Genomic DNA, 25,774 nt, shown 5'->3' with positions numbered 1-25,774 from the left:
TAACCATGGTAGAAAAAGAATTGGACTAGAGTATTAAAACACTACCATGGTTATAAAGAGTTTGTCTTATTTTAAAAACATCACAAGAGACTTAAGATACACAAAACACCTATAAGTTTAACAATAAATACAATAAGGACCCAGGGTATAGTAATCACCCACAAGCCCAACATAAACATTCATCCCACAAAGATTTAGGGAAAAAGAAATAAAAGGTGCTCAGCTCAACCCACAAGTCATACACATATTCAATCTATAAGAGAAACACATGCAACAATGTTCTTTAGCCTTCAACTATTCTAATGGTACTCTACCAGATACAGTCATCCAACAATCAAATAAAAATAAGTATATGTCAATAAAAACATGGCCTAAGATGGCAATATACATAATATTATAAGCACAAGCTGAAAGTGGACTACTAGGCTATACTTACCTGTGTCTCTAGTTGCTTCTCTTCACACCAAGCCAAATTAGTTGGCTCTCCTAAAAAGTAATGATGAACAACAGGGTAAAACAATTACGTTCTAGTAACCAGTAATTAATTTATAATATATACAAGTAGGATGGTAATTCGATGAAGGGTTACTTACACATAAATTTTTAAGCAGTAAAATATGTAACTATAGATGCAAAAAACACTTAACCATGTAAATGTCCATCCCGTCCACCATACTCCTCCTTATAATTCCATGACAAGGAGCCGGACTTTATGTGTTGAGTAACTTAGCCAAAGGTCACCTACTCACATCAAGTTAACAAACCCCCTCCTATAATTACACCATCCAAGAATGGACTATGATGCAAGAGGTGTATATCCAAGAGCTCATTCTCAATTTTGGGCTGAGGAAAAAGAAAAACTATAAGGGTCTGACAATAGAGCCAACCACTATAATCAGGAGTGTTGGCATGCCATGCTGGCTTTAAGAACAATTATCCTTCATATAAAAAAAATTTAATCTTCATTTATGACCTCAATGCATAATCACAATATAATAATATTAGATAACACATATCTCACAATTCATCACATGACATCAATTCTGCTCTTTAACATGATACAAACATTGAAGTAATACAAACCAATAATATTTGAGTTAACATACTTCGTACTTCAATTACAATATATGAAACTACATATTTTAATAATAAACACATGCTTCATAGTTTAGTTAAATATAAAAGGTTAAAAAAACCTTACAATCCATATTAGGCATATAAAATAAATTAAACCTGGTTGCCTCTAGTGCAAACTTAACCTCACAAGCTTGAAGAATAAGAACACAAATTACAAAATTCAAAGTACAAGATAATCTACAAATAAAGTAGATGTAATTTAATATACATACAAATAAATAACTTAATTACATAGAATTTTTATTGTTGTTGTTGTTGTTATGTACACATATATTTACTACCCAAAAATGCTAATGTCACATTAAATTCTCAAGTATTTATTCTAACTTTAATTAGCATTTTCCTCCGCACAAACAACTCATTCAAATTATAAATAAATATTGATTGTATTTAATTGTATAAAATTCTCAATTTACAATTTAATTTTTTAGATTCAAAATTTTTCCAATAATATATGCTCAACCTATTTCACATTCTAAACTAATTAAAATCTTAATAATATTTCAAACAGTCCAAATAAATTATTTAAATTAATTTTCATCGGTATAAATATGATATATATATATATATATATCATAAATAATGGATTTCTTAAACTAAAAATTTGATTTTAAATACTAAAAGCAACAAATGGACAAATATAGACCAATAAGAACTAACTATTCATTTACCTTTAAATTTTTTTGGTCATCTATTATTAAAACTCATGACTTATTCCATACCTAAATTTCAAAACTTTCTCTAATCACTATAATGATACTGCTATTAGAAAGCTAAAAATATATAAAAAAAAATATTCATGAAAAAGATTTGATAAAAAAGTAATTTTATGTATCTAAATTATCTCTAGAACTTGTTCTTTCCTTCGCAAATGGCTAACAACAATGTTATTTTTTGCTTCTTACTCTTGCTCTGTTGCTGGACGACGCTAAAAAAAAAAAAATTGTGGGAATACCCCTCAGGGCAAACTTCCCCTAATAAATTTTTACTTACCTTTCCACTGAAGTTTCGGTGGAAAAGTTACCTTTTTTTTTTTAATAAATGTAATAATAAAATATTATTATATTTTATTTTACTTTTAAATTTCAATTTTTTCTAAATAATAATACTTTAGTTAAATTATTATTATTATTATTGCTACTTAAATTCGAAAATAAAATTTAGGATGTTACATGATTCAATATAGTTTTCTTATTTTTTTGTCTTCATCTCTTCTCTACTCTACTTTCTTGAATGACTCATTTCATAACATGTTATCAGCATGATACTCTATTAAATAAGTTCATGACATCTTATTGATACATGCTGATATTTTGTTCATCGAATGCAGATAGTTTGATCTGAATATCTTGGTAAGATTTTCCCAAATTATATAAAGGAAATGATGGTCTTACAATTTCAAAGAAGGTACCTATTTTATTGATTCAACTAAAAATTTAATATTCATCATATTGAGCCATTAGGATTTTAATCATTTAAAGTTTAAGTTTTATTTTTATATATGTTTGTAATAATTAATTAGATATCTATAGATTTATTAAAAGGCGAACAGCCACAATACTCTCAATTTTCAAATGAGATAACTAGAAGCTACATTACTTTTGATAATGATTCTTTGACAAAAGACTATCTTGTAATGGTAATAAATTGCATTATAAGATTGTGACACTTTGATAATATAATGATTACAAATATCAAAGTCCTAAAGATTGATGGTTTAGATATCACATGACATAAAAGAGCTCGATAGTTTTGAAAGATTTTCACTATATTCTTGAAGACTAATATTTAGAGAAATTGATGATGTGCTATTAAAAGCAAGAAACATGTCTCTAAGAGTAACAATGAATATGACCACATTGTATTAGTAAAATTGATAATTGAAGGGTAGTGATCTTTGGTCTTAGCTATTAAACCATAACAGAAAAAATAATAATAATACCTCTATATGATCAATACAATGATAAGCAAATGTTATAATATGACCATAAGTCATATAAATAGATATATATATATATATATATATCAATTCTTTAAAGGTAAATGTTAAAAAAAGGTTATGAAGCCAAAAAGACCATAAGATATTATAAAAATATTAAAAATAATTATGATGCCCAAGATAATAAGTTGTGAAGAAAGACACCCAAAGTATTTATAAAGATATAAGAGATATAACCATAAGCCTAGAAGATTATATAATGTTTAATTTTTGCCAGTCTTTAAATTTATTGTAATTTGTGAGAGACAAATTATTATGAGAATTAATGAATGTTGATAAGTTTTGAACAGTATGTTCAATTTGTCCTTTGTTTCCAAAAGTTTATTTTAAAGGATCTTCTACATTTTTGTATTTTTATAGATATTGCCAGTTAAATATATGATGCTCATAATTTATTATTCATTATTATGTTAATCATATATTAAAATGAATTTGTCTTCATATTCCTCTCAAATTATATTGTTTCTAAAGAACTAATACATATTTTTCCCTTTAAGGGCGGACAAAGAGTTAATGGTGAAAAATATGTGTCATAGATTTACATCACAACTTCAATTCTCTAAAGGGTTTAAAATTGATAACTCAATTGAATCGAATCTCGTAGCCGATATGAAGACCTTATTGATGGATGATTTAGAAGTACCTTTGTAAGTACTCTTTGAGCCTAGATACATGCTCTACCCTTGGTGAACCATCAGAATCCAACTCACCTAAACTTTTGTTTATATAAAAAAAAATCTATAATTATATATAAACTAAGAAGTATTTGGGTTTCTAAGCAAAAGATAGTTTATTGGCCTATTATATGCTAGCCAATGTTTTTGGAATACATGAATAAGGGAGTCATATTTGTATGACAAATGCTTGAGGAAAAGATTATTGGAATATAAGTGTGAATTGATGTTAGATAGATTTCTCACCCAGCTTAATTAATCTTGTAAATGGATATCATCATATAAAAATCAATAATATGTTATAAAAATTGGAAAGTTTACTGTTGGTTAAGAAACATGGCACAATGAACCATAAATTTTGTTGATCCAATTATTGTTGGCATGACTTCTTTGATAATCCTAATTACATAATGCAACAAATTATTAAGAATTATGTATTGATATCTATTGAATAATCAGATGATTCTTCAAGAATAGCCAACATACTATATAAATGAAAGTAAGATATGGCCGAAACATAAGAGATTAATCGATTCTAATACAAATATTTTGAAAAATAGCAGCATAAAGTTTAAAACTTATTTTGAGGAAGCGGGTACTTTAGAAGAGTATCAAGATATAACTAATTTCAAAACCCAAGAAGAGGTTTAAGTATTTAAAAAGCAAGGAAGAGATCTTAATAGATTATGTCATAAGAGAAAAATGGAGTCGAAAAGATAAAATTTGCAACAATAATTTTGATAATAATATCACATGATAAAAAAAAAAGATCTTATAGTAGATCTGTCATGCAAAGTGGGCAGGAAATTGGCCAAAAAAGAAAAGTAAAACAGAAAAGATGCAATGAAAATAGGATTATATTCTTTCAATAATAGGTGAAAATTATCAATGTACAGTCTAAATACAACAAATATAAAGTTCTATGGGATATGCAAACATTTATGTGAAAATAAAGATCTTCATAGAATTCACAAAAAAAAAAAAAAGATTGTCATAGAAGTTTGATGATGATTATGATAAGGCATATCATTTTATGGTGGATGTAATTATTTATGCATATATAATTTGGCAGTGTATGAAAAACAAAATATGCCTATGTTAAATATTGTTATAACCTATACATAAGGCTTATTAAACAGTAAAATTTACATTATAATTCTTGAAAGATCCCAAATATGCTAGAAGCATGTGCAAGAACATCATTTAATATATGAAATATTACAAAGATTAAAATAATCTAAGCACGTACCATCCATTTTTGGATCAAAATATATAAAATTTCTTAGGAAATTCAAGTTGCTAGAAGCATACAATTCAAGTTATCGAGAACAATACATAATTATGTTAAATACGTCTCTATAAGAAGTGAAGTAATCATGGCGTTTGTAGTATGATTAACCAAGTCAATATCTATTGAAAGAAGGATATAAAAATGATTCAATTTGCTCATATACTTTATGAAAAGATCTGAAAATTAGTTTGTTTTAATTGTTGTTTATGTTGATAGTATAAATATCATTAGAACTCCCAAAAAACTCCCAAAATTTGTGAATTGCTTAAAGAAAGAATTTCAAATGAAGGACTTAAAAAGAATACAATTATGCCTTGGATGACAAACTGAATACTTGAGAAATCAAATTTTTATGTATCAAGTAACTCATACAAAAGAAGTCTTAAATACTCTAGTGGTTGTAAGATCTTTCTAGGTGAATAAAAAATCCTTTCAGACCTTAAGAAGGTGATGAAGAACTATTTAGCCTAAAAGTACCATATCTTAATACAATTAGTGCGCTTATATATCTTGTTTAGTTACATATGACATGATATATCATTCGCTATTAACTAACTAGTAAAATATATTTATTCACCAACACGGAGACATTGGAATAAAGTTAAACACATTCTTCGCTACCTAAAGGGTACTATAAACATGGAATTATTTTATCTAAATGTACCTAAGACTAATCTCATTGGCTATACAGATTCTAGATTTTGTTTAGGGTCCACATGTTAGTAATCCCAAATAGAGTATTTGTCTCCTGATATTTAAAAAGAGTATGAAATTAATATGTAGCAAATTCATTTAGATGAAAATCTAGCATATTTCAGAGATATCAATTGATATTGTCAAGAAGGAAAGTTAATACATGCTGTACACTTTCTTTTTTCCTTGTCTATGGTTTTTTTACTAGGTTTTCCTAACAAGGTTTTTAATGAGGCAATACTAAATATTGTATCAATGAATATGTATTCTTTTTCTTTCACTAGGTTTTTGTCTCACAGGATTTTTCTTTACTGAAGTTTTTTAACAAGGGATATTCTTGCATAATAGATATCCAAAGGGTAGTGTTTTGAATATTATTAAATTTAAATGTCAATCTCCCTCTTTTTCTTCAACTTCATCAAGTAATTCCCACAACTCTCACTATGCATTATTCCACTATTCTTTTAATCTTATAATTTATCTCCCACTTATATTAATGTGATTTATTGTCTACTATTTAATATTTAAGTACAAGTGTAACCTATATTAAACTATACCTATAAATAGGATATATAATTGTATTGCAATGCAAGTGAAGAAATACAATATAATTCTCTTTTTTTTTTTTTGGCTTTCATAAGAAATTATACTTTTTTAATCTATCTAGATTAATAATAACTCTTATATAAAGACTGTACTAGAATTTAATATAAATTATAAAAATAATACTCTATAGTCTTTAATATATGACCCAATTCTTGAGTTGATTTTGGTACTAAATATAATACTTATTTATCATATTTATCAATTTTCTCTAAATTACCTCTATGGATACTCTCTCAACCATAATTAAGTAGAAGAGGGAAAGGGGGTATTAAAAAAGATGATTTTGGTGTTTTAGGAAAAATATGTCACTTTTCTTATGATTAACTAATTTACCTAACTTCCTTAATTTAATGAAATTAATCAAATAGATCTTATATTAAGGATAGTAGGAGTATTACATATCACTTAAACTTTATCTGCCGGTCCCTAGGCGAGAAAAACGGTTGGTTCTCATGGCCACACGTTGACATATTCCGCCTGTGCACATAATAAAAGAGAAGACGCATATGTCACACACGTCTACGTTCACAAGGGAGCTCCTCTAGTTATGGCTATGCTGCTTCGTGTTTCCTCTGCATTCCCTGCAACGCGAGACTCATCGTTACCTTCTCCACGTTGTCCCTCTTCTTCTGAAACGTTACCCATCAAATTCTCACGCGCTTATTCCCTCAAAATTCAGCTTCAGCCTCAGTTTCGTTCATCTAAAGTCATCAGCAATTCGTCTGGCTTGTCTCCTACTAGACCCAGAGCAATGGCAGCTAGGTATGTGGGGGGATTTTCTGTTTGATTGCTGAGAAAGATAAACTCCAAAATACAAGCGCAATTTTGATAAACTCCAAAATACAAGCGCAATTTTGATGCCATATTATATTTATTGTCAGCAACCAAGCAGATAGCACATTGCTTGACTTGAATGGGAAAACCATAATTTGGCATATCAAAGTAGGTTAGGTTAACTTCCAATCCGGGTCTACAATTTTTCTCCTTGCGATTTTGTCCTGTGTCAATGTCGGCCTTTTATTCCATTTTGATTTGTGAGAAGTTATTGGCAAGCAAATGGCAAATGTGGCTTGGGACGTAAGTGGGTGACAAATCAGTATTTTGTTAAACTTAGCGTTAAATTTTGGATGAAAATGAGATATAATGACAGTATTGCAAGTACTTTTGAGAGAGTTTTGGATGTTTAGATTAGCTTTTCGGAAGCGATGAGATTATCTATAAATTAGGTTCCAAAATAGGATTTTCCCTTGAATTACTGTGAAACTGGATTTCTGTCTTCTAAACTTGTTTCAATAGAATTTCTCTGCTATGAAGTGTGCAGGAGGCTCTTCCACCAGCCCTTACTTCGACATCAGCCCCTCCTGACTTATTTGATGGGACAACAAGGTTAATTACTTCCTTTGTGCCCAAAACTTGGAATTATTTTTTTTCTTCTCATTTTACGGTTGTTTAGAGTTTACACTTCTGTATTTGCTTCATTCCTTGTACAAAAACATTGTCATGGTAATATTTATTTTCTCATATCTGATCTCTGGAAATCTCCGTCTTTACTTCTTTTGTGTGTGGATGAAGGTTGTATATCTCTTACACTTGCCCCTATGCACAGCGTGTCTGGATCACCCGTAATTGTAAGGTTGTTTAAAGGACTCTTGTCTAATTTTGTTTATTGCATTTCTTTTCTAAAATATTTTGTAGAAGTGAAAACGTCAGGGATAATTTTGGGAAGGATCATTTTGTGCTACCTGGTTTAGAAAACCAAGAGGAATATGGATGGAATGAAAATGAAGATACTATTTATTCTTGCCACCAAATCTGTACCGAAAGTGAAGGAAAATAAATAAACGGATAGGTCGGATGTTGTCCTTTGCTTACCATCTTTGAAACGAGTAACTATAATTAAATATTTGATATGGCAATTTGTCTTGATTTTCCTTCCCCTCATTTATTTGGAATATGATCGAGAGAAAATTTCTTCTGCTAAATGGATTTCATTCCCTTTATTTATTTCTGGTTGATCACCTTCATTTAGCTCCTCTGTTGCTGTTGAAATGAATAATTATATTCATGTGCTCTCCATCATTTGTTTATTTATAGGATAATCACACCTTCTTTACTTTCATACAGGGATTGCAGGGCAAAATACAACTCGTCCCTATTGATCTACATGATAGGCCTGCGTGGTATAAGGAGAAAGTATACCCACCAAACAAGGTGCCCATGATAATGATTCTTTTTTTCTAAAGCAAATCATCATGACATTATCTATGTTTGAAGTCAAATCAAAGGTTAAAATGCAACAACATTAAAAAAAACCACTGAAGAAACTAAATAACATTGTTTATGTGCTTCTGCAAAATTTTCTGAAATAGTTGCATTAAGGCATAACACATTCTCCTGACTATTATTTATGTCTTTCTAAATCCAGGTTCCAGCTTTGGAACACAATAATGAAGTCAGAGGAGAGAGTCTTGATTTGATGAAATACATTGACAGTAACTTCGAAGGGCCCTCACTTCTCCCTGATGTAAGATGCAAAATTTCTTACGGTATTATTTTAGGTGGTTAAATAACTTAGTTGGTGTCTAGATTTTTTATTTTGGTCCTTAGAGTTAAAAGTTTAAATTCCAATTTAAAATTTTTAAATTAGTCCCTGACCTCTATCATTTAATCTTCATCAATATGCTTTTAAATCTCATTGGCGCAGCCAATCATTTGCTTATCAGCGCTTTGAATATGCATGATTGATGCTGATTCACCTCAGCCATTGAACCTCATTGGCTTCACATACCACATACACTAATGAATTTCACTGTCACCTTCTATATCTTTTGTTTGCTTGAATTATGCGTATTCAAACTTTCAAGATAGCGCTAGTTTGGTCACGTTGAAAAAATTTAATGGCATCCTGATGAGAGTTTAATGACCTGGACCTGGACCAAATTAAAGATTTTAAAACTACTAGGACTCATAAACTTTATGGACCAAACTAAAAATGGAGTGAAACGTTAAGGCCCAGGAGATTAATTAACATTTTTCATATCCAAAATTTAAATTAAATGTTTCTATATGGTAAACAGGATTCTGCAAAGAGGGAGTTTGCCGAAGATTTGCTATCTTACACTGGCACTTTTTATGATACTATCGTTTCTTCATTTAAAGAAGATGTAAATGTGACAGAAGCAGGTAACGTGATACTTTCTTTCTTCCTGGTGTTCCTTTGGTTGATGATTACAAAAACCTCATAATGCTATAGGTACTGCATTTGATTACATCGAAACTGCTCTCTCCAAATTTGATGGTCCATTCTTTCTTGGCCAATTCAGTTTGGTGAGTATGGACTTGTCCAATTCGTGGTTATATGCATTATTTTCTCTTCGTTTTCATCCTGATATAGATTACATTCTTTTGTTTAAACTTCAGGTGGATATTGCTTACGCTCCCTTTGTTGAAAGATTTCAACCATTTCTGATGGATGTGAAGAATCATGATATCACAGGAGGCAGGCCTAGACTAGCAGCATGGATTGAGGTAAATCAAACAAACATAATCTTGTCTATTCATATCATTAAGAAATTGTATTACTCTGAGTCATATATGTCACTCAGTGGTGCGAGACTGTGACCTTCAAATTTTGAGTAGTTTATTCCTAATAATATTTTGCATATGAAAAATATAACCAACATCACTGTAGCTAGCAGCGAATACATTCTAAAGTGTATTCTAGAGTTCCAGATTCATTTTCATGAAGTAAGTAGATTGTCGGACTTGCGCATATCACATTTTGATGTTCCATTTATTGTTAGTCACTTTGCCTCCCTGGATCATCGTTATCTCCCAGCTGTTTGCCTTTTATATACATTGGTCTTCGCCTGGCCAGAACCTGGTTTTAACTATTAGCCGTTGTTTTGAGTGCTGGTGCATTCATTCAAATTGCTTTTTTCTAAAATACCGTTTTGATACAAGAACCTCACTTCATAAAACTAGATCTAGCTGTGTCGCATTTCTATGTTCATGAATTTATTGCATAAATTGAATTCACCTATTTGTTTCTTCAGTCATATCAGCTCAAAATTGAAACTCAAAGAAAATTGGTTAGTGTGGCAAACGCTTTTATCTTCTCAATCTGAAAAATAATTATGCATAATGGTGGTAGCAGCCAGTCTACTTGTATGTCTAACAAGAGTGCATAGCAAGGACATAATGTAATGTACTGAAAGAGGAGGGTATCTAGTTCGCAGCATCTGCTGAGCTCAGACCATAGGCATTGTGCAAAAACTCCCAAATAACTTTTTAGGCAGACTAGATATTACCTACCAGATCATTCTTGGACAACTATTTGCTGAGTGGCAACTGACAACAATGAGTTATCAATAAGAAATTAAAGCTGATGGGTCCAAGACCACTGAGGGTGTGTTTGGAACACTGTTGGGAGGACAAAACATGCCTTGGGAAGAGTGAGACGTCAGTTAGTGGCTTATTTAAGGGTGAGGTATTGTTTGGATTGACTTTAGAGCAAATGAGCTTTTGAAAAAAAGCTCCATTGAAACAAAAGCCAAAATTTGTAGCTTTTAGACAAAAGCTACCGTGGAAAGAGAAAAAAGATGATATGAAAGAGGAGTTTCTTAAGGTGGGTCCTACTTTTACTTTAATAAAAATATAAAATTACTCCAAAAAGCCTCAATGTTAGAAACAATCTCACCCAAGAGGGGGGTGAATTGGGTGAGTTACAAAAATTTACAATCAAAAGCGTGTAAGTAATGAATAAAAACAGAGAGTCAGAGTATGGAGAATTTTAACCGCAGAGAGGAGACACAAGATTTATACTGGTTCGGTCTAAACCACGTGACCTACTTCCAGTCCCCAGAACACCTCTGGGTATTTAACTATCTTCCAAGATCGACAGGGCTCTTGGTGCCTCGGTACAGTAATTGAATCGCTCAATCACTCCCCCTTACTCCCGTAAGGATACAACCCCTCTCAAGAGTCCACACTCTTGAGTGTCACTCAAGTTTTAATAAAAGTAGTAATTGGCTCTCTTACAGAGTAAATTTAATGATAAACACTGATGCTCGGTAGTAACGTGAAAACAGAGTATTGAATGCGTAACTAAATGATCGCAGTTGGTAGTTCCGATATTCAATCTCTTCATTAATGCTTCTTCGCGCCTTTTATAGTTGATATCGTTAAGTAGCCGTTAGACGGAAGAGCTTCTAGCCGTTGTGACTTCGTTTGCGTGTTTCGCTGGTTTCAACGGCTCCGCCATTAATGCGTCTGAGCTTCTGACACTGTAGGTCGCAGTCTACTTAATCCCGTTGAAGAGCCGTTGCACTCGTTTTATTAATCTGCATATTTTAAGCTTTGAACAAATGAGAGTTTTGTGGTGAGTGCTTTAATCTTGAACATAGAAAGAAAGCTAATTTATCATTCAAAGATTTGTGACGAAATCATTTATCAGTAAGAAGAACAGAAAGTCATTCTGGTTTAGTTTGATCGAAAAGATGATCGATTACTTGATGATAGATCAAGTTATCGATAAACAGAATGAAGACTTTTCGAATTAGATCACCAAAATTATCGATCAAGTGTTGGATCATTGACTCTAAGAATTATCATAGAAAGAGGAGATCGTTCCATGATCGAACAAGTGATCGAACACATGTTTGTTCGAACAGATTATCGATAATTCAAATGTTATTGAAATGAAGCTTCAGTCATTGATGATCGAACATCTTATCGATAAATGTATGATGGATAATGTTATCGATAAAACATGGTTATGTATATATTCAATGAAAGACACAGGCTATCTGAAATGATCGAACAGTTGATCGATCAATGATCATTCGAACAAGTGATCGATAAAGTGAAGAAAGAAGTTTATTCCTGTAAGGTAAAGGAAATGATTATCGATCACGTTTTGTGAAAACATGAATTCCGGGAAATTGAATGATCGATCATATTATCGAAAAACCAGTGATCGATTACTTGATCGAAAAATAGTTCACCATAACTTAATGCGAATAATCAATCCTTAGACTCTTTATCGATCACGTTATGTGAAAACTTATTTAAGCAAACAAGTTAAACTTATCGATAATGTTATCGATAATTTAGTTGTAGCAAAACTGAGTAAGAGTAGATAAGGACATTGATTATCGATCATGTGATCGATAATTTTATGATCAATAAGGTTATCGATCCATCAGTGAATTTGATCACCTGCATTCAGAGAGTTAGAGCATAAAGTTCGAACACGTAATCGATAAACAAATGATCGGAAATATGATCGATAAATTTGTAACAGAACTAATGGGCAGAACAAGTAGATTGTGTTACCTTTTATCGAAGTCGTTATTGATGACTGATTTATCGATAACTTGATCGATAAATACACTTCAGATTTGGGTCTCTTATCAGTAACTCGATTGTTTACCTGATATTATCGATCAGCTTATCGATAATTTACCATACTCTTATGTGATTTTTACGTTAGCGATTATCGATCACTTTATCGATAAATTACTCATCGAATAGTTCTTCGATCCAAAAAGCCTACTATAGACCTGATTTACACTTGGTCATTTATCTGAAACCTTAGCGATAAACGATTGCTCGATCAGTTGATCGATCAAAATACTTAACCTTGATATTCTGACTTTGTTATCATCAAAACTATAATCCTAACATTCTCCCCCTTTTTGATGATGACAAAACACAAGTTATAAATCATCTATCAGAGAGAACATCAACCAGTTTTATATTCTCAAAAAGTATGAAAAGATCAGATAAATATCAAGAACATATTATCGATAAAAACACTATCCAGATACACAAAAGGAGATAACAAAAGAGATAACATAAAGTCATGACATAGAACCAAAAAGCAACTCATAAAACCATATAAGCTACGAAATATCATCAGTTTTCTTCTCCCCCTTTTTGTCAGCATCAGAAGGGGTAGGAACCGAAGGAATGGTCAGGGGAATAGGGAGAGGAGGAAGAGGAAAAAGTGGAGAAATAGATGGAAAATGAAAGGAGGGAACAGGTTGGGGTACAGTGATAAGAGCAAGAGTAGTAGGGACTGAAATAGAAGTAGATGGAACAGAAGGAGAAGTGGTGGAAATAGGAGAAGTGGGTAAAGGAGAGGAAGGAGGTGCAGGCTCAGGGTGCGGTGGAGAGGGAGGATGGAAGAGGAGATCCTCATAGCTGAAGCTTGTGCTAGGTGGAGTGAAGTGCTGGCAGAGAGAGGTAACTAAGCCTTTAAGCTCTTGGAGTTCCTTGTCCACTGAATTAAACCTCTCGGTGACTTCTCTTTCCAAAACCACCATAGCTTGTTGGTGAAGATCCAGAATCTTAGAGATGCCATCAAACTTCCGGTCAGAAACTTCCCCATAGTCTCTGGCAGTGGAGTAGACTCTGGTCTCAAATGCCCGAAGCTCAGCCTGAAACATTTCCCTGAGGGATCTCTCCATAAAAGATGGACCAGGGGTATGAGATGGGGCAGCAGTGGATTCAGCTTCATCCTGGGTCCGAGATGTACTAGCAGCAGGTTGCTTTCCCTTATCCTTCTGAGATACTTTCTGTGATGGTGTAAAGGGAACAGAGATCCTCATTTTGTGGAGCTGAGTGAGGCCAAAAACAGGAACCTTAGTCTTGATTTCCCCAGGCTCAAATGGAGCAATGTTATGTGCCTGAAGGAAATAGGTGGCCAGCTGAGGATAGGAATTGGGGTTGATCTGGACTTGTTAAGAACAAAGTCCTTCATTTCAGAGTAAATAAGATCCCCAATATTAATCTTTTCCCCACTAATAATCCGGGCTAGAAGAAGATAATCATCCTGAGTGAGATGTGAGAAACTACCGGATTTGTTTACCATGCACCTAGAATAGATGTAATGGATGATCCTATAGAAATCACACATCTGCTTAGGTGGAAAATTCAGCTCACCGGGATAATCACTGTTCTGCATCAAAATTCTATAAGCCTTTACTTCATTCATGTCACCACCTCGCACAAAATCTTGAGTCCCTAGCAGCTCATTTATTTTGGCACTGGTGAGTTTAAAAACTCTGCCTCTCAGTGTAACTTTCAGACAATTTTCTATGAGATTGTCTTTATCATCATATTTTTCTACTGATTCCATATTACAGTAGAATCTTTTAACCACTTCGGGACAGTATTCACCACCAATGATTAACCAATTCGAATAATGCTGCAGTGGGTCACTTAAATCAAGCTCAATCTGTTTATTTTTCCTCAGACCCTCTAAGTCCACAGATACCACAGGACAGAATTTTCTATTGGCAAAATCGGCCTTATACTTTGCTATATTAACTTCATTATCGAGATTGCCAGATAATAAGTCAGAAAATTCAGTGGGTATACCTTCAGAAGGAATTTCCCGTGCCACTCCTTCACTTGCCCTCTGTTTCTTCTTTCTCGGTTGCTTGGGGACTGATATATTTAAGGCTGATTCCACGGCTTTCTGAACTGAGACTCCATCATCCGACTCGGTCTCCGATTCTTCAGTCACAATCGGTAGCTTTGATTTGGACCGGGGAGATTTTCTGAGAGAGGCCGGTTGTTCTTCGGCCCGACTTTCCCGGATTTTCAGAGTAGCCCTCTTCTTCGTTGATTCCTCCCTTACCTTCGGTCTGTAACGTTTTCGAGTACCCGAAGCAGTGGTGTCGCTCGATTGAGGTTGTTTCTCCTGCGCTTCTCCCCTTTCCATGTTCGGTTGCTTCACCCGAGCCATTTCGGAAGTGCCGAGCGGTTTTTGACAGATTAAACGGTTGAGAAACGGTGAGTTTGAGGTGGGTGAGGTTGGGAATGTAGCAGAGAAGGATTCGATCGAAGGAACGGTTGAAAAATTAAGATAGTGGTGATTCCTGACCGTTGCGAAAAACAGGGGTCCGGTATTTTTCGAGTTAGGGTTCGAAAACTGACGAAGGGATTTCAGAACAGTACCGTTATAGTCTTCGAAATTATCGATCAAGTTATCGATCAACACTTGATCGATCACGTGTTCGATAATTATGAAGAACACACTTGAACATAGAGCAGATTTATCGATTACGTTATCGATCATGCAATTATCGAACATATTATCGATAAAAACAGTAAAAAGAAATGCGTACCTGATATAGTTTATCGATTATTTGTTCGATAATTAAGCTTATCGGTCAGCTTATCGATCAATGCTTACCAATTTTGACGGATGGGTCTCGAATCCTTGAGGCTCTTGATCGATGTTCTGATCGATATTGAGTTTATCGATCACGTTATCGATAATTGTAGTGTTGGAGCAATTCCCTTTCTTTACAAAGTGAATTTATCGATCAGTTGTTCGATAAATTATCTCCTACTTGCCTTCATGATTATCGATCAATTGATCGATAATCTCATACTCTGTTTACCTCTGTTTTTCTTCATCGAAACAGAGTTTCCTGCAAAACAAATTTCTACATACTCCGATGCTTAAGTTAGTTATTTTATCATCAAAACAATAAATTTAAACATTTAATCTTGAGTGATAGTATGACATTTCTTACAATTCATTGGGATTTACCATTCCCAATTCTCTTCTGAAGTAGCTGAACTTCTGTTGATCTAGTGGTTTTGTGAAGATGTCGGCTATCTGATATTCAGTGGGGATGAATTCAACCTTTACATCTTTCTTTTGAACATGGTCCCGAATAAAGTGATGTCGGACATCGATGTGTTTGGTTCGAGCATGATGGACTGGATTCTTGGACAGACTTATCGTGCTCGTATTATCACATAAGATTGGAATCTCACGTAAGTTGATTCCTAGATCTTGTACTTGTTGTTTTAGCCATAAGATCTGAGCACAACAGCAGGCAGTGGCTACATATTCTGATTCTGTTGAGGAGATTGCCACGGTGTTTTGCTTTTTACTTGACCATGAGACAAGACATCCTCCGAAGAATTGACATTGTCCACTGGTGCTTTTTCTGTCTGTTTTATATCCACCGTGATCGGCGTCTGAGTATCCCATTAGATATTCGGTTCCTCTTTTTGGATACCAGATTCCTAAATTTTGAGTTCCTACAAGATATCTGAGTATCCTCTTGACGGCTTCTTCATGTGACTCTTTTGGAGCTGACTGATATCTTGCACACATTCCCACACTGAACTGAATATCTGGTCTACTTGCAGTGAGGTATAGTAAGGAACCGATCATCCCTCTGTATCTTGTTAGATTTATGTCCTTCCCGTCTTCGTCTACATCAAGCGAACAGGTTGAGCTCATAGGAGTCTTTACACTTTTGGCATTCTCCATTCCGAATTTCTTCAGCAGCTCCTTTACATATTTCGTCTGGGATATAAATATACCGTTTTTCTTTTGTTTGATTTGCAATCCCAGAAAGAAGTTTAGTTCACCCATCATGGACATCTCGAATTCTCCCTGCATAAGCTTAGCAAATTCTTGACAGAGATCTTCATTAGTAGCACCGAAAATAATATCATCTACATATATTTGAACAATCAAAAGATCTTTCCCATTTCTTTTAATGAAAAGTGTGGCATCCACTTTACCTCTTTCAAAACCTTTTTCTATCAGGAAGTTGCTAAGTCGTTCATACCAGGCTCTAGGCGCTTGTTTCAAACCATACAAAGCCTTTTTAAGTTTGTAAACATGATTTGGAAAATTTGAATTTTCAAAACCGGGAGGTTGTTCGATAAACACCTCTTCTGATATATAACCGTTCAGAAATGCACTTTTAACATCCATTTGAAATAGTTTGAAATCTTTGATGCAAGCAAAAGCCAAAAGAACTCGTATGGCTTCCAATCTAGCTACAGGAGCATACGTTTCTTCATAATCGATTCCCTCTTCTTGATTATAGCCTTTTGCTACTAATCTGGCTTTGTTTCTGACGATCTGAGCCGATTCATCGAGCTTGTTTTTGAATACCCATTTGGTGCCAATGACCGGATGGTCTTCTGGTCTGGGTACCAATTCCCAAACTTGATTTCTCTCAAATTGGTTAAGCTCTTCCTGCATTGCAACTATCCAGAATTCATCTGATAGTGCTTCGTCAATATTAGAGGGTTCAATGTGAGATATGAATGCAGAAAAAAGAACTTCATTGACTATTTGTCTCCGGGTTTTGACCCCTTCATTGACTTTACCGATGACTTGTTCCAGAGGATGATCTCGGTTGTGTCTCCATGCCTTTGGCTGCTCTAGATTTTCTTGTAAAGAAGGATCGTTTAAATCATCCCTGTTTTCTGAAACGGTTTCTGAAAATAATTTGTTCGAGTTTTTATTCAAATCCAGTTTTTGAAAATTTTGAACGATTTCAGCATCATCATCTATAGGTTTCGAAATTGCTTCAGTTTCAGCAAACACTACATGAATTGATTCTTCTATTGTAAAGGTTCGTTTATTGAAAATTCTATATGCTTTACTACGATTAGAGTAGCCAAGAAACAAACCCTCATCAGCTTTAGGATCGAATTTACCCAGGTTTTCTTTGTTGTTGTTGTGGATATAGCATCTGCTTCCAAAGATCCTTAGGTGTGACAGATTGGGTTTTCTCCCCCTGTACAATTCATATGGAGTCTTCCCGAGCAGTGTTCTGATGTAGGCTCTATTAGATATATAGCAAGCGTGCTCATTGCTTCTGCCCAGAATACTTGTGAGACCCCTTTCTCATTTAGCATTGCTCTAGCCATCTCCGTGAGTACTCTATTCTTTCGCTCAACTACTCCGTTCTGTTGAGGAGTCCTTGGTGCAGAAAAGTTGTGGTCAATTCCATGTTCCTCACAATAGTCTGCAAATTCGTTGTTTTCAAATTCTCCTCCGTGATCTGACCTGATAGACACAATAGATATACCTTTCTCATTTTGGACCTTTTTGGCAAAAACAATGAAAGCATTAAAAGTTTCATCTTTAGAGGAAAGAAACAAAGTCCAGGTAAACCTTGAATAGTCATCAACTATTACAAGAGTATAAAGATTTCCCCCGAAGCTTTTTACTCTAGATGGACCGACCAAGTCCATGTGAATCATTTGGAGAGGTCTTTCAGTTGAAACTATCTTCTTTGATTTAAACGAAGATTTTGTTTGTTTACCTTTTTGACATGCATCACAAACATCATCGCGTTCATACTGGATTTTTGGTAAACCAACAACTAGATCCCTTTTTATTAATTTTGAAAGTTGATTCATGTTGACATGTGCAAGTCGTTTGTGCCAAATCCAACTTTCCTCCTTTTTACTAATAAAACAATTTTCAGAAGTTTTAGAATCAAGTTGAAGTGTATAACAGTTACCGTCCCTCGGAGCTCTCAGCTTCGTATTCAATTCTTCTTTCTTCAAAGGTAGGTCATCTTTGCTTATGATTAAGCACTCTTCAGAATCAAAGATCACCCAGTTGTTTTTGTCCGCACTCTGACTGACGCTGAGGAGATTATGACACAGACCTTCCACGTAGTACACGTCTTCGACCTTCATGCCTATACTACTTCCGATTTCTCCGATTCCAGCAATTTTTCCCGATTGGTTTCCTCCGAAGCTTACTTTTCCTCCGTCTTTTGGTTTGAGTGATGTAAACTTTCTCAGTGTCACCCGTCATGTGTCTGGAACATCCGCTGTCTATATACCATTTATTTGTTCTGGATGCCTTGAGACATACCTGCAAAAATTACAATCATGTTTTAGGTACCCATACCTTCTTGGGTCCTTTTTGGTTAGTATGAGTTATTTTTGGTGCATAAGTACCTTTGGGCACCCATTTTAATGTTCCGTAATCTCCTTTCTTCTTATAGTAACAAGAAGAAGTTGAATGGCCTTTACGGTTGCAATGAGAGCAAAGTGCAAAAGGATTTGAGGAATGCACAGAATTTCTAAAATATGTAAGATATGATCTACCACTACTCTTTTTCTTTCCTTTCGATTTATCTTGGGTTGGATCGTATCCTATACCAGTCTTGTCCATAGAGCATCGTTGAGCTCCTAGAATCACCTTAAGCATTTCGCTACCTTTAGTGAATTTTTCTAAGGTTCTGGTAAGATCTTCAATCTTTCTTTCATTCTTTTCACAACTTTTGCAAGTCAAAGTCGAGTCTGTATTGACTTCAACCTTTGATTGTTGATCTTCTAAAAACTTTATCCTTTTCTTAGAGCTAACTAACTCTTTTGCAATTCTTACTAATTCTAAATGTAAAGCATTGTATTCGGACTGCAATTCATCATAAGATGGTTCAGAAATTATTACCTCGTCTGTTTCTGATTCCTCGTTTTCTTGGGCCACTAGACAGATATTAGCTGTCTCTTCATCATCACTTTCTTCTTCTTCATCGGAGGAACTGTCTCCCCAGATTGATGTGACGAAGGCTTTCTTCTTTCTGAATCTTTCTTTCTTCTTTCTTTGTCCTTCGCTCTGGAGAGTTGGGGACATTCCGCCTTGATATGTCCTGGCTTCTTACATTCGAAGCAAATGATTGGATCCTTTGATTCGTTCGGATATGAGGAAATTCTGCGTTTCGGCTGAAACTTCTTTCCGGTTCTGTTTTTGTAGAATTTCTTGAACCTCCTGACTATAAGGCCCATTTCATCATCATCAAGATCATCTTCATTATCATCTTCGCTCTCTTGAGTTTTAAGAGCGATGCCTTTCCGGTTCTTCTCATTCATCTCCTTTTTGTATTTTTGCTTGCTCTCATATTCAGCAAGGCTCCCGAACAGTGCTGCGACAGAACCAATGGATTCTCCTTTGGTTTCTTCAATAGCTGTTACTTTCGGTTCCCATTCTTTTGTGAGACCGCTCAGTATTTTCCTCACTTGATCTTCTTGACTATATTTCTTCCCAAGTGCAGTGAGGTGGTTTATGAGATGTGAGAATCTGACTTCCATATCTCGGATACTCTCTCCTTCCTTCATTCTGAATAACTCGAATTCGGTGGTAAGAGTGTTGATTCGACTCTGTTTTACACCGGTGGTTCCTTCATGAGCTATCTCCAGAGCCTCCCACATTTCCTTCGCGGTTTCCAGACTTGAGACTCTGAAGTATTCCCTCTGACTAAGCGCACACGTGAGTATGTTGATAGCTTTGTCATTTAGAGTCACCAGCTTATCTTCCTCATCGAACTCCCTGGGACTCTTGCGTACTTGCTGGCCATCTATTATTTTCATAGGGACATAGTTGCCGTGTTCTATTACATCCCACAGCCCATACTCTGTGGCCTTAATGAAGATTTTCATCCTCATTTTCCAGAAGGTATAATTTTCTCCACTGAAACCTGGCGGCTTAGATGTTGAGCATCCTTCGGGTAGCACGCTATCTCCAAATCCTGCCATTTGATCTCTCTTCGGACTGTTAAATCCTTCGTGAAGAGACCTGCTCTGATACCAAATGTTAGAAACAATCTCACCCAAGAGGGGGGTGAATTAGGTGAGTTACAAAAATTTACAATCAAAAGCGTGTAAGTAATGAATAAAAACAGAGAGTCAGAGTATGGAGAATTTTAACCGCAGAGAGGAGACACAAGATTTATACTGGTTCGGTCTAAACCACGTGACCTACTTCCAGTCCCCAGAACACCTCTGGGTATTTCACTATCTTCCAAGATCGACAGGGCTCTTGGTGCCTCGGTACAGTAATTGAATCGCTCAATCACTCCCCCTTACTCCCGTAAGGATACAACCCCTCTCAAGAGTCCACACTCTTGAGTGTCACTCAAGTTTTAATAAAAGTAGTAATTGGCTCTCTTACAGAGTGAATTTAATGATAAACACTGATGCTCGGTAGTAACGTGAAAACAGAGTATTGAATGCGTAACTAAATGATCGCAGTTGGTAGTTCCGATATTCAATCTCTTCATTAATGCTTCTTCGCGCCTTTTATAGTTGATATCGTTAAGTAGCCGTTAGACGGAAGAGCTTCTAGCCGTTGTGACTTCGTTTGCGTGTTTCGCTGGTTTCAACGGCTCCGCCATTAATGCGTCTGAGCTTCTGACACTGTAGGTCGCAGTCTACTTAATCCCGTTGAAGAGCCGTTGCACTCGTTTTCATTAATCTGCATATTTTAAGCTTTGAACAAATGAGAGTTTTGTGGTGAGTGCTTTAATCTTGAACATAGAAAGAAAGCTAATTTATCATTCAAAGATTTGTGACGAAATCATTTATCAGTAAGAAGAACAGAAAGTCATTCTGGTTTAGTTTGATCGAAAAGATGATCGATTACTTGATGATAGATCAAGTTATCGATAAACAGAATGAAGACTTTTCGAATTAGATCACTAAAATTATCGATCAAGTGTTGGATCATTGACTCTAAGAATTATCATAGAAAGAGGAGATTGTTCCATGATCGAACAAGTGATCGAACACATGTTTGTTCGAACAGATTATCGATAATTCAAATGTTATTGAAATGAAGCTTCAGTCATTGATGATCGAACATCTTATCGATAAATGTATGATGGATAATGTTATCGATAAAACATGGTTATGTATATATTCAATGAAAGACACAGGCTATCTGAAATGATCGAACAGTTGATCGATCAATGATCATTCGAACAAGTGATCGATAAAGTGAAGAAAGAAGTTTATTCCTGTAAGGTAAAGGAAATGATTATCGATCACGTTTTGTGAAAACATGAATTCCGGGAAATTGAATGATCGATCATATTATCGAAAAACCAGTGATCGATTACTTGATCGAAAAATAGTTCACCATAACTTAATGCGAATAATCAATCCTTAGACTCTTTATCGATCACGTTATGTGAAAACTTATTTAAGCAAACAAGTTAAACTTATCGATAATGTTATCGATAATTTAGTTGTAGCAAAACTGAGTAAGAGTAGATAAGGACATTGATTATCGATCATGTGATCGATAATTTTATGATCAATAAGGTTATCGATCCATCAGTGAATTTGATCACCTGCATTCAGAGAGTTAGAGCATAAAGTTCGAACACGTAATCGATAAACAAATGATCGGAAATATGATCGATAAATTTGTAACAGAACTAATGTGCAGAACAAGTAGATTGTGTTACCTTTTATCGAAGTCGTTATTGATGACTGACTTATCGATAACTTGATCGATAAATACACTTCAGATTTGGGTCTCTTATCAGTAACTCGATTGTTTACCTGATATTATCGATCAGCTTATCGATAATTTACCATACTCTTATGTGATTTTTACGTTAGCGATTATCGATCACTTTATCGATAAATTACTCATCGAATAGTTCTTCGATCCAAAAAGCCTACTATAGACCTGATTTACACTTGGTCATTTATCTGAAACCTTAGCGATAAACGATTGCTCGATCAGTTGATCGATCAAAATACTTAACCTTGATATTCTGACTTTGTTATCATCAAAACTATAATCCTAACACTCAATAATTATATATGTTTATAAAAGTATCTAAAGAAAGAAAAAAATTAAATAATAAATTTAGAGAAAATTGGAAAAAAGTCTTCATTAAAAATTTAATTGGTGAGAAAGATTTGATAAATTTTTATACACACAGAGTAGCGGCACTTTGCAAGTTAAACTTTTATACACACCCTTTAATTTAAATCCTTTTTACCAATTAAAATTTTAATAAAGGAACTTTCCCCCAAATTTTCCTAAAATTTAAGTATTTTCAAGTTTTTTATAATAACACATTATTTTGATTTTATAATTTTGATTTTAATATTTCTCTTATAATTATCACATCATAGACAACTAATATATGTATTATTTAATAAATTTATGTCTGATTCAATCATTTTACTTCTAAACTTATTTTTCTACTCCTTATCTAAATAAGTTTTAGTTTGTCAAACTAATTTTTTTACAAATGTCAGTCTAACCATAAATCACAGTTCACCAACCCTATGTTTGGTATGAGGAAAGTGGAGCAGAAATGAAGGGAAGAAGAATTTTAATGAACTTGATTTTAGAAATTAAAAAAGTGGGATTAGAAGTTTTTAATTAATTTTTATTAATCTTTTATCTTACAACTTCTCTCTATTAAAATGTCAAAATCATATTTCTTCAATATTTTAAATTGAGCTCATTAAAATCCCCTCTCCCCTCCCTTATACCAAACGGACCATAACTTACTATTACCCTAACTTACGTTTTTGTAAAAGTCAAATGAAGCAAACGTTATTACTAACCCAAACACATCCTAAAACTTATCCAAAGAGTAAGAAGAGAGAGAAGATAGATTAATAGTAAATGAGTGGTTGTGTAAGAGGAGAGAAGATATCAAGAATTTCAGAGGCGTCTTGTGGAGAGTCTAGCCTAAGTGAAAATTTTGAATGAATTACATGCTGTCAATGGTTACTATTAATGCCCTTGATATCATGAGAAGCATAGGTTCCTATTTCCTTCATATAACGACTTGGAAAATTCAGGGCCATCTTGATCGAAATAGTTTTGTGGTATACATATTTTCTTACTATCCACTATCGAGTTTTGCACTAAGCACTGAAGTTTCTAGGATTTATAGACTTTCTGAGCTTAGTCCTGATATAATTGTGCTGATGCTACAGGAGATGAACAAAATTGATGCCTATAAACAAACCTGTTGTGATCCGAAGGAGCTCGTTGAACGCTACAAGAAACGCTTCTTGGTAAGTACTTGCAAAAAGATCTTTTATGAGCAAACCCATACTTTCAAAAAAAAAAAAAAAACTTTTTTGTTTTATGCATTAAAACTCACCTCACATGTTTGCCACGTAGAGTGCAAATACATAAACTAAGCCAATCCGAACACTCAAGTATGCTTATTTATGCTGGAATTTTAGCTCATAGTTCACAGGGCCGTTGTTTTCATTTGTTTTATTTTATTGAATCTAGTTGTTCACTTTTGTGTTTAGGCACGTCTATGAACTCATTCATCTAGACTGTAGAGCTTGAAGATCGGTTGAGAAATCAAGGCGTCACCATGAGATCGTGATGCATTATCTTGAGACCAGGTTGTTTCTTCCACATCATGAACCCAAAATGTAGATATGTGCTGTGAATACGTGGACTGAGTAAATTACAATCCATTGTATAGATGTCCCTCCTGACGCATTTTAAATGTTTTTGAAACCCCCAATCTGATCTAGTCGACATCTTCGATTATAATTGCAGAAATGTGCCTATCTCTCATCTCCAAACAGTTTGGAGAGGGTGTCAGCTGCCTCGAGATGCGTCTCAAGTTTTGCCGTCCCCAAATGTGTTTTTTTTTTGGGGTTCTTTTTGATAATTAAATTCTACATAAAATGAATAATATTTTATAATTTTTTAAATATTTAATGCTCTTTCCATTTAATTTAGAGTATTAAATATTTGGAAAAAAAACGGAAAGCAAGTTGTTTTTCACACATAAAATATTAAAATGTTACCTATTTTATATCGAATTTAGGTGCCACTAAGGGATTTCTCTTTTTTGGTTTTTCTACTAGAAACATTAATAGGCTGAATCAAATCCGCACATGTCAGCGTTCACATTAACTAAGTAATTCATTGTCGTCATAAAAACACTAGTTACAGTTTTTTTTTTGGGAAAAAATGGATTGTAGCATCTTTTCTATCTTCAAAAATAAAATAATATTCTTCTGACTTTTAATTTAGAACCTAATTTAAGAGCTGATATTGGTTTTATATATAAAATTTATTTTACATGTTTATCAATTTTTTTCAACATTAATCTCATTGATATCCTCTTAATAATAAGTTTATCGAGTAGGAAAGAAAGAAAGAGAATTAAAAAAGATTATTAGACTATTTTTTTAAAAAAATTATATTAACTAATTTAACTAACGTCTTTTATCAATTTAAATTAGTTAATTCAGCATTACATTAGAGAATTATCAACCTATGAAATGAATAATAATTTAATTAAATCATAAAATAAAATCCAAACCATCCAAATTTCAATTGGACAGCTCAGATGGAACAACCACATTGCACCATATCCGCCCGCTTAACCTAACAGCATGAGTAGTAATTCTAGAGTCTAAAATTACACTCACTTATTCGTGGTGTCATGGATCATAGTGAACTTCAACATCCACAGACTTCTTTCTTTTTTTAAGAAAAAAGTCATTACAAAAACATCAAATAAAACAAAAGACTATCTCATGTCCTAATTATAAAACTTTATTTATAATCTACAAACCAGATCTTATAAGATCAGAGATAGTATCATCTAATCTCTCAACATCCACAAATTTTAACAATGGCTACTGGTCCAACCGACTCATTCCAACACATCACGCACGCCTTTTTTTTTTAAAAAAAAAAACTTCATTGGGCCCAAAAACAAACTTCCATGAATAGGTGACCCCTTTTAAAGTTTAATTTTTAAAGAAAAATCCCATTAAAAAAATTAAAAT

At 33.9% G+C, this 25,774-nt stretch overlaps 1 protein-coding gene across 2 annotated transcripts; it reads left to right on the top strand.

Annotated features, from left to right (window-relative positions):
- On the top strand, positions 1 to 24,572 carry LOC114754761 (protein IN2-1 homolog B-like). 2 transcript variants are annotated; one of them, XM_028943583.1, is made up of 11 exons: positions 1 to 8; positions 6,994 to 7,162; positions 7,715 to 7,786; positions 7,973 to 8,033; positions 8,525 to 8,611; positions 8,826 to 8,924; positions 9,478 to 9,583; positions 9,654 to 9,727; positions 9,821 to 9,928; positions 23,942 to 24,022; positions 24,269 to 24,572. In XM_028943583.1, exons 2-11 carry the CDS (start codon positions 7,152 to 7,154, stop codon positions 24,278 to 24,280), a joined length of 711 nt encoding a protein of 236 aa, XP_028799416.1. In that variant the 5' UTR covers positions 1 to 8; positions 6,994 to 7,151; the 3' UTR covers positions 24,281 to 24,572. The 2 variants fall into 2 exon arrangements, with proteins under 2 accessions (XP_028799416.1, XP_028799415.1); XM_028943582.1 differs by lacking the exon at positions 1 to 8 and having other exon boundaries at positions 6,877 to 7,162.
- The last annotated feature ends 1,202 nt before the right edge of the window (positions 24,573 to 25,774 follow it).

The sequence above is a fragment of the Neltuma alba genome, unplaced genomic scaffold (assembly GCF_004799145.2).
Source record: "Neltuma alba isolate B1F8T4 unplaced genomic scaffold, ASM479914v2 tig00010189_pilon, whole genome shotgun sequence".
NCBI lineage: Eukaryota > Viridiplantae > Streptophyta > Magnoliopsida > Fabales > Fabaceae > Neltuma > Neltuma alba.
The sequence above is the reverse complement of the archived record's forward strand: the minus strand, read 5'-3'. Positions and strand labels throughout refer to the sequence as shown.

Coding starts and splice junctions, on each gene's coding strand:
- LOC114754761 (XM_028943582.1), top strand. CDS start 6,948: ATGGCTATGCTGCTTCGTGTTTCCTCTGCATTCCCTGCAACGCGAGAC. Junction 7,163..7,714: donor CCCAGAGCAATGGCAGCTAG/GTATGTGGGGGG, acceptor TCTGCTATGAAG/TGTGCAGGAGGCTCTTCCAC. Junction 8,612..8,825: donor AAGTATACCCACCAAACAAG/GTGCCCATGATA, acceptor TTCTAAATCCAG/GTTCCAGCTTTGGAACACAA.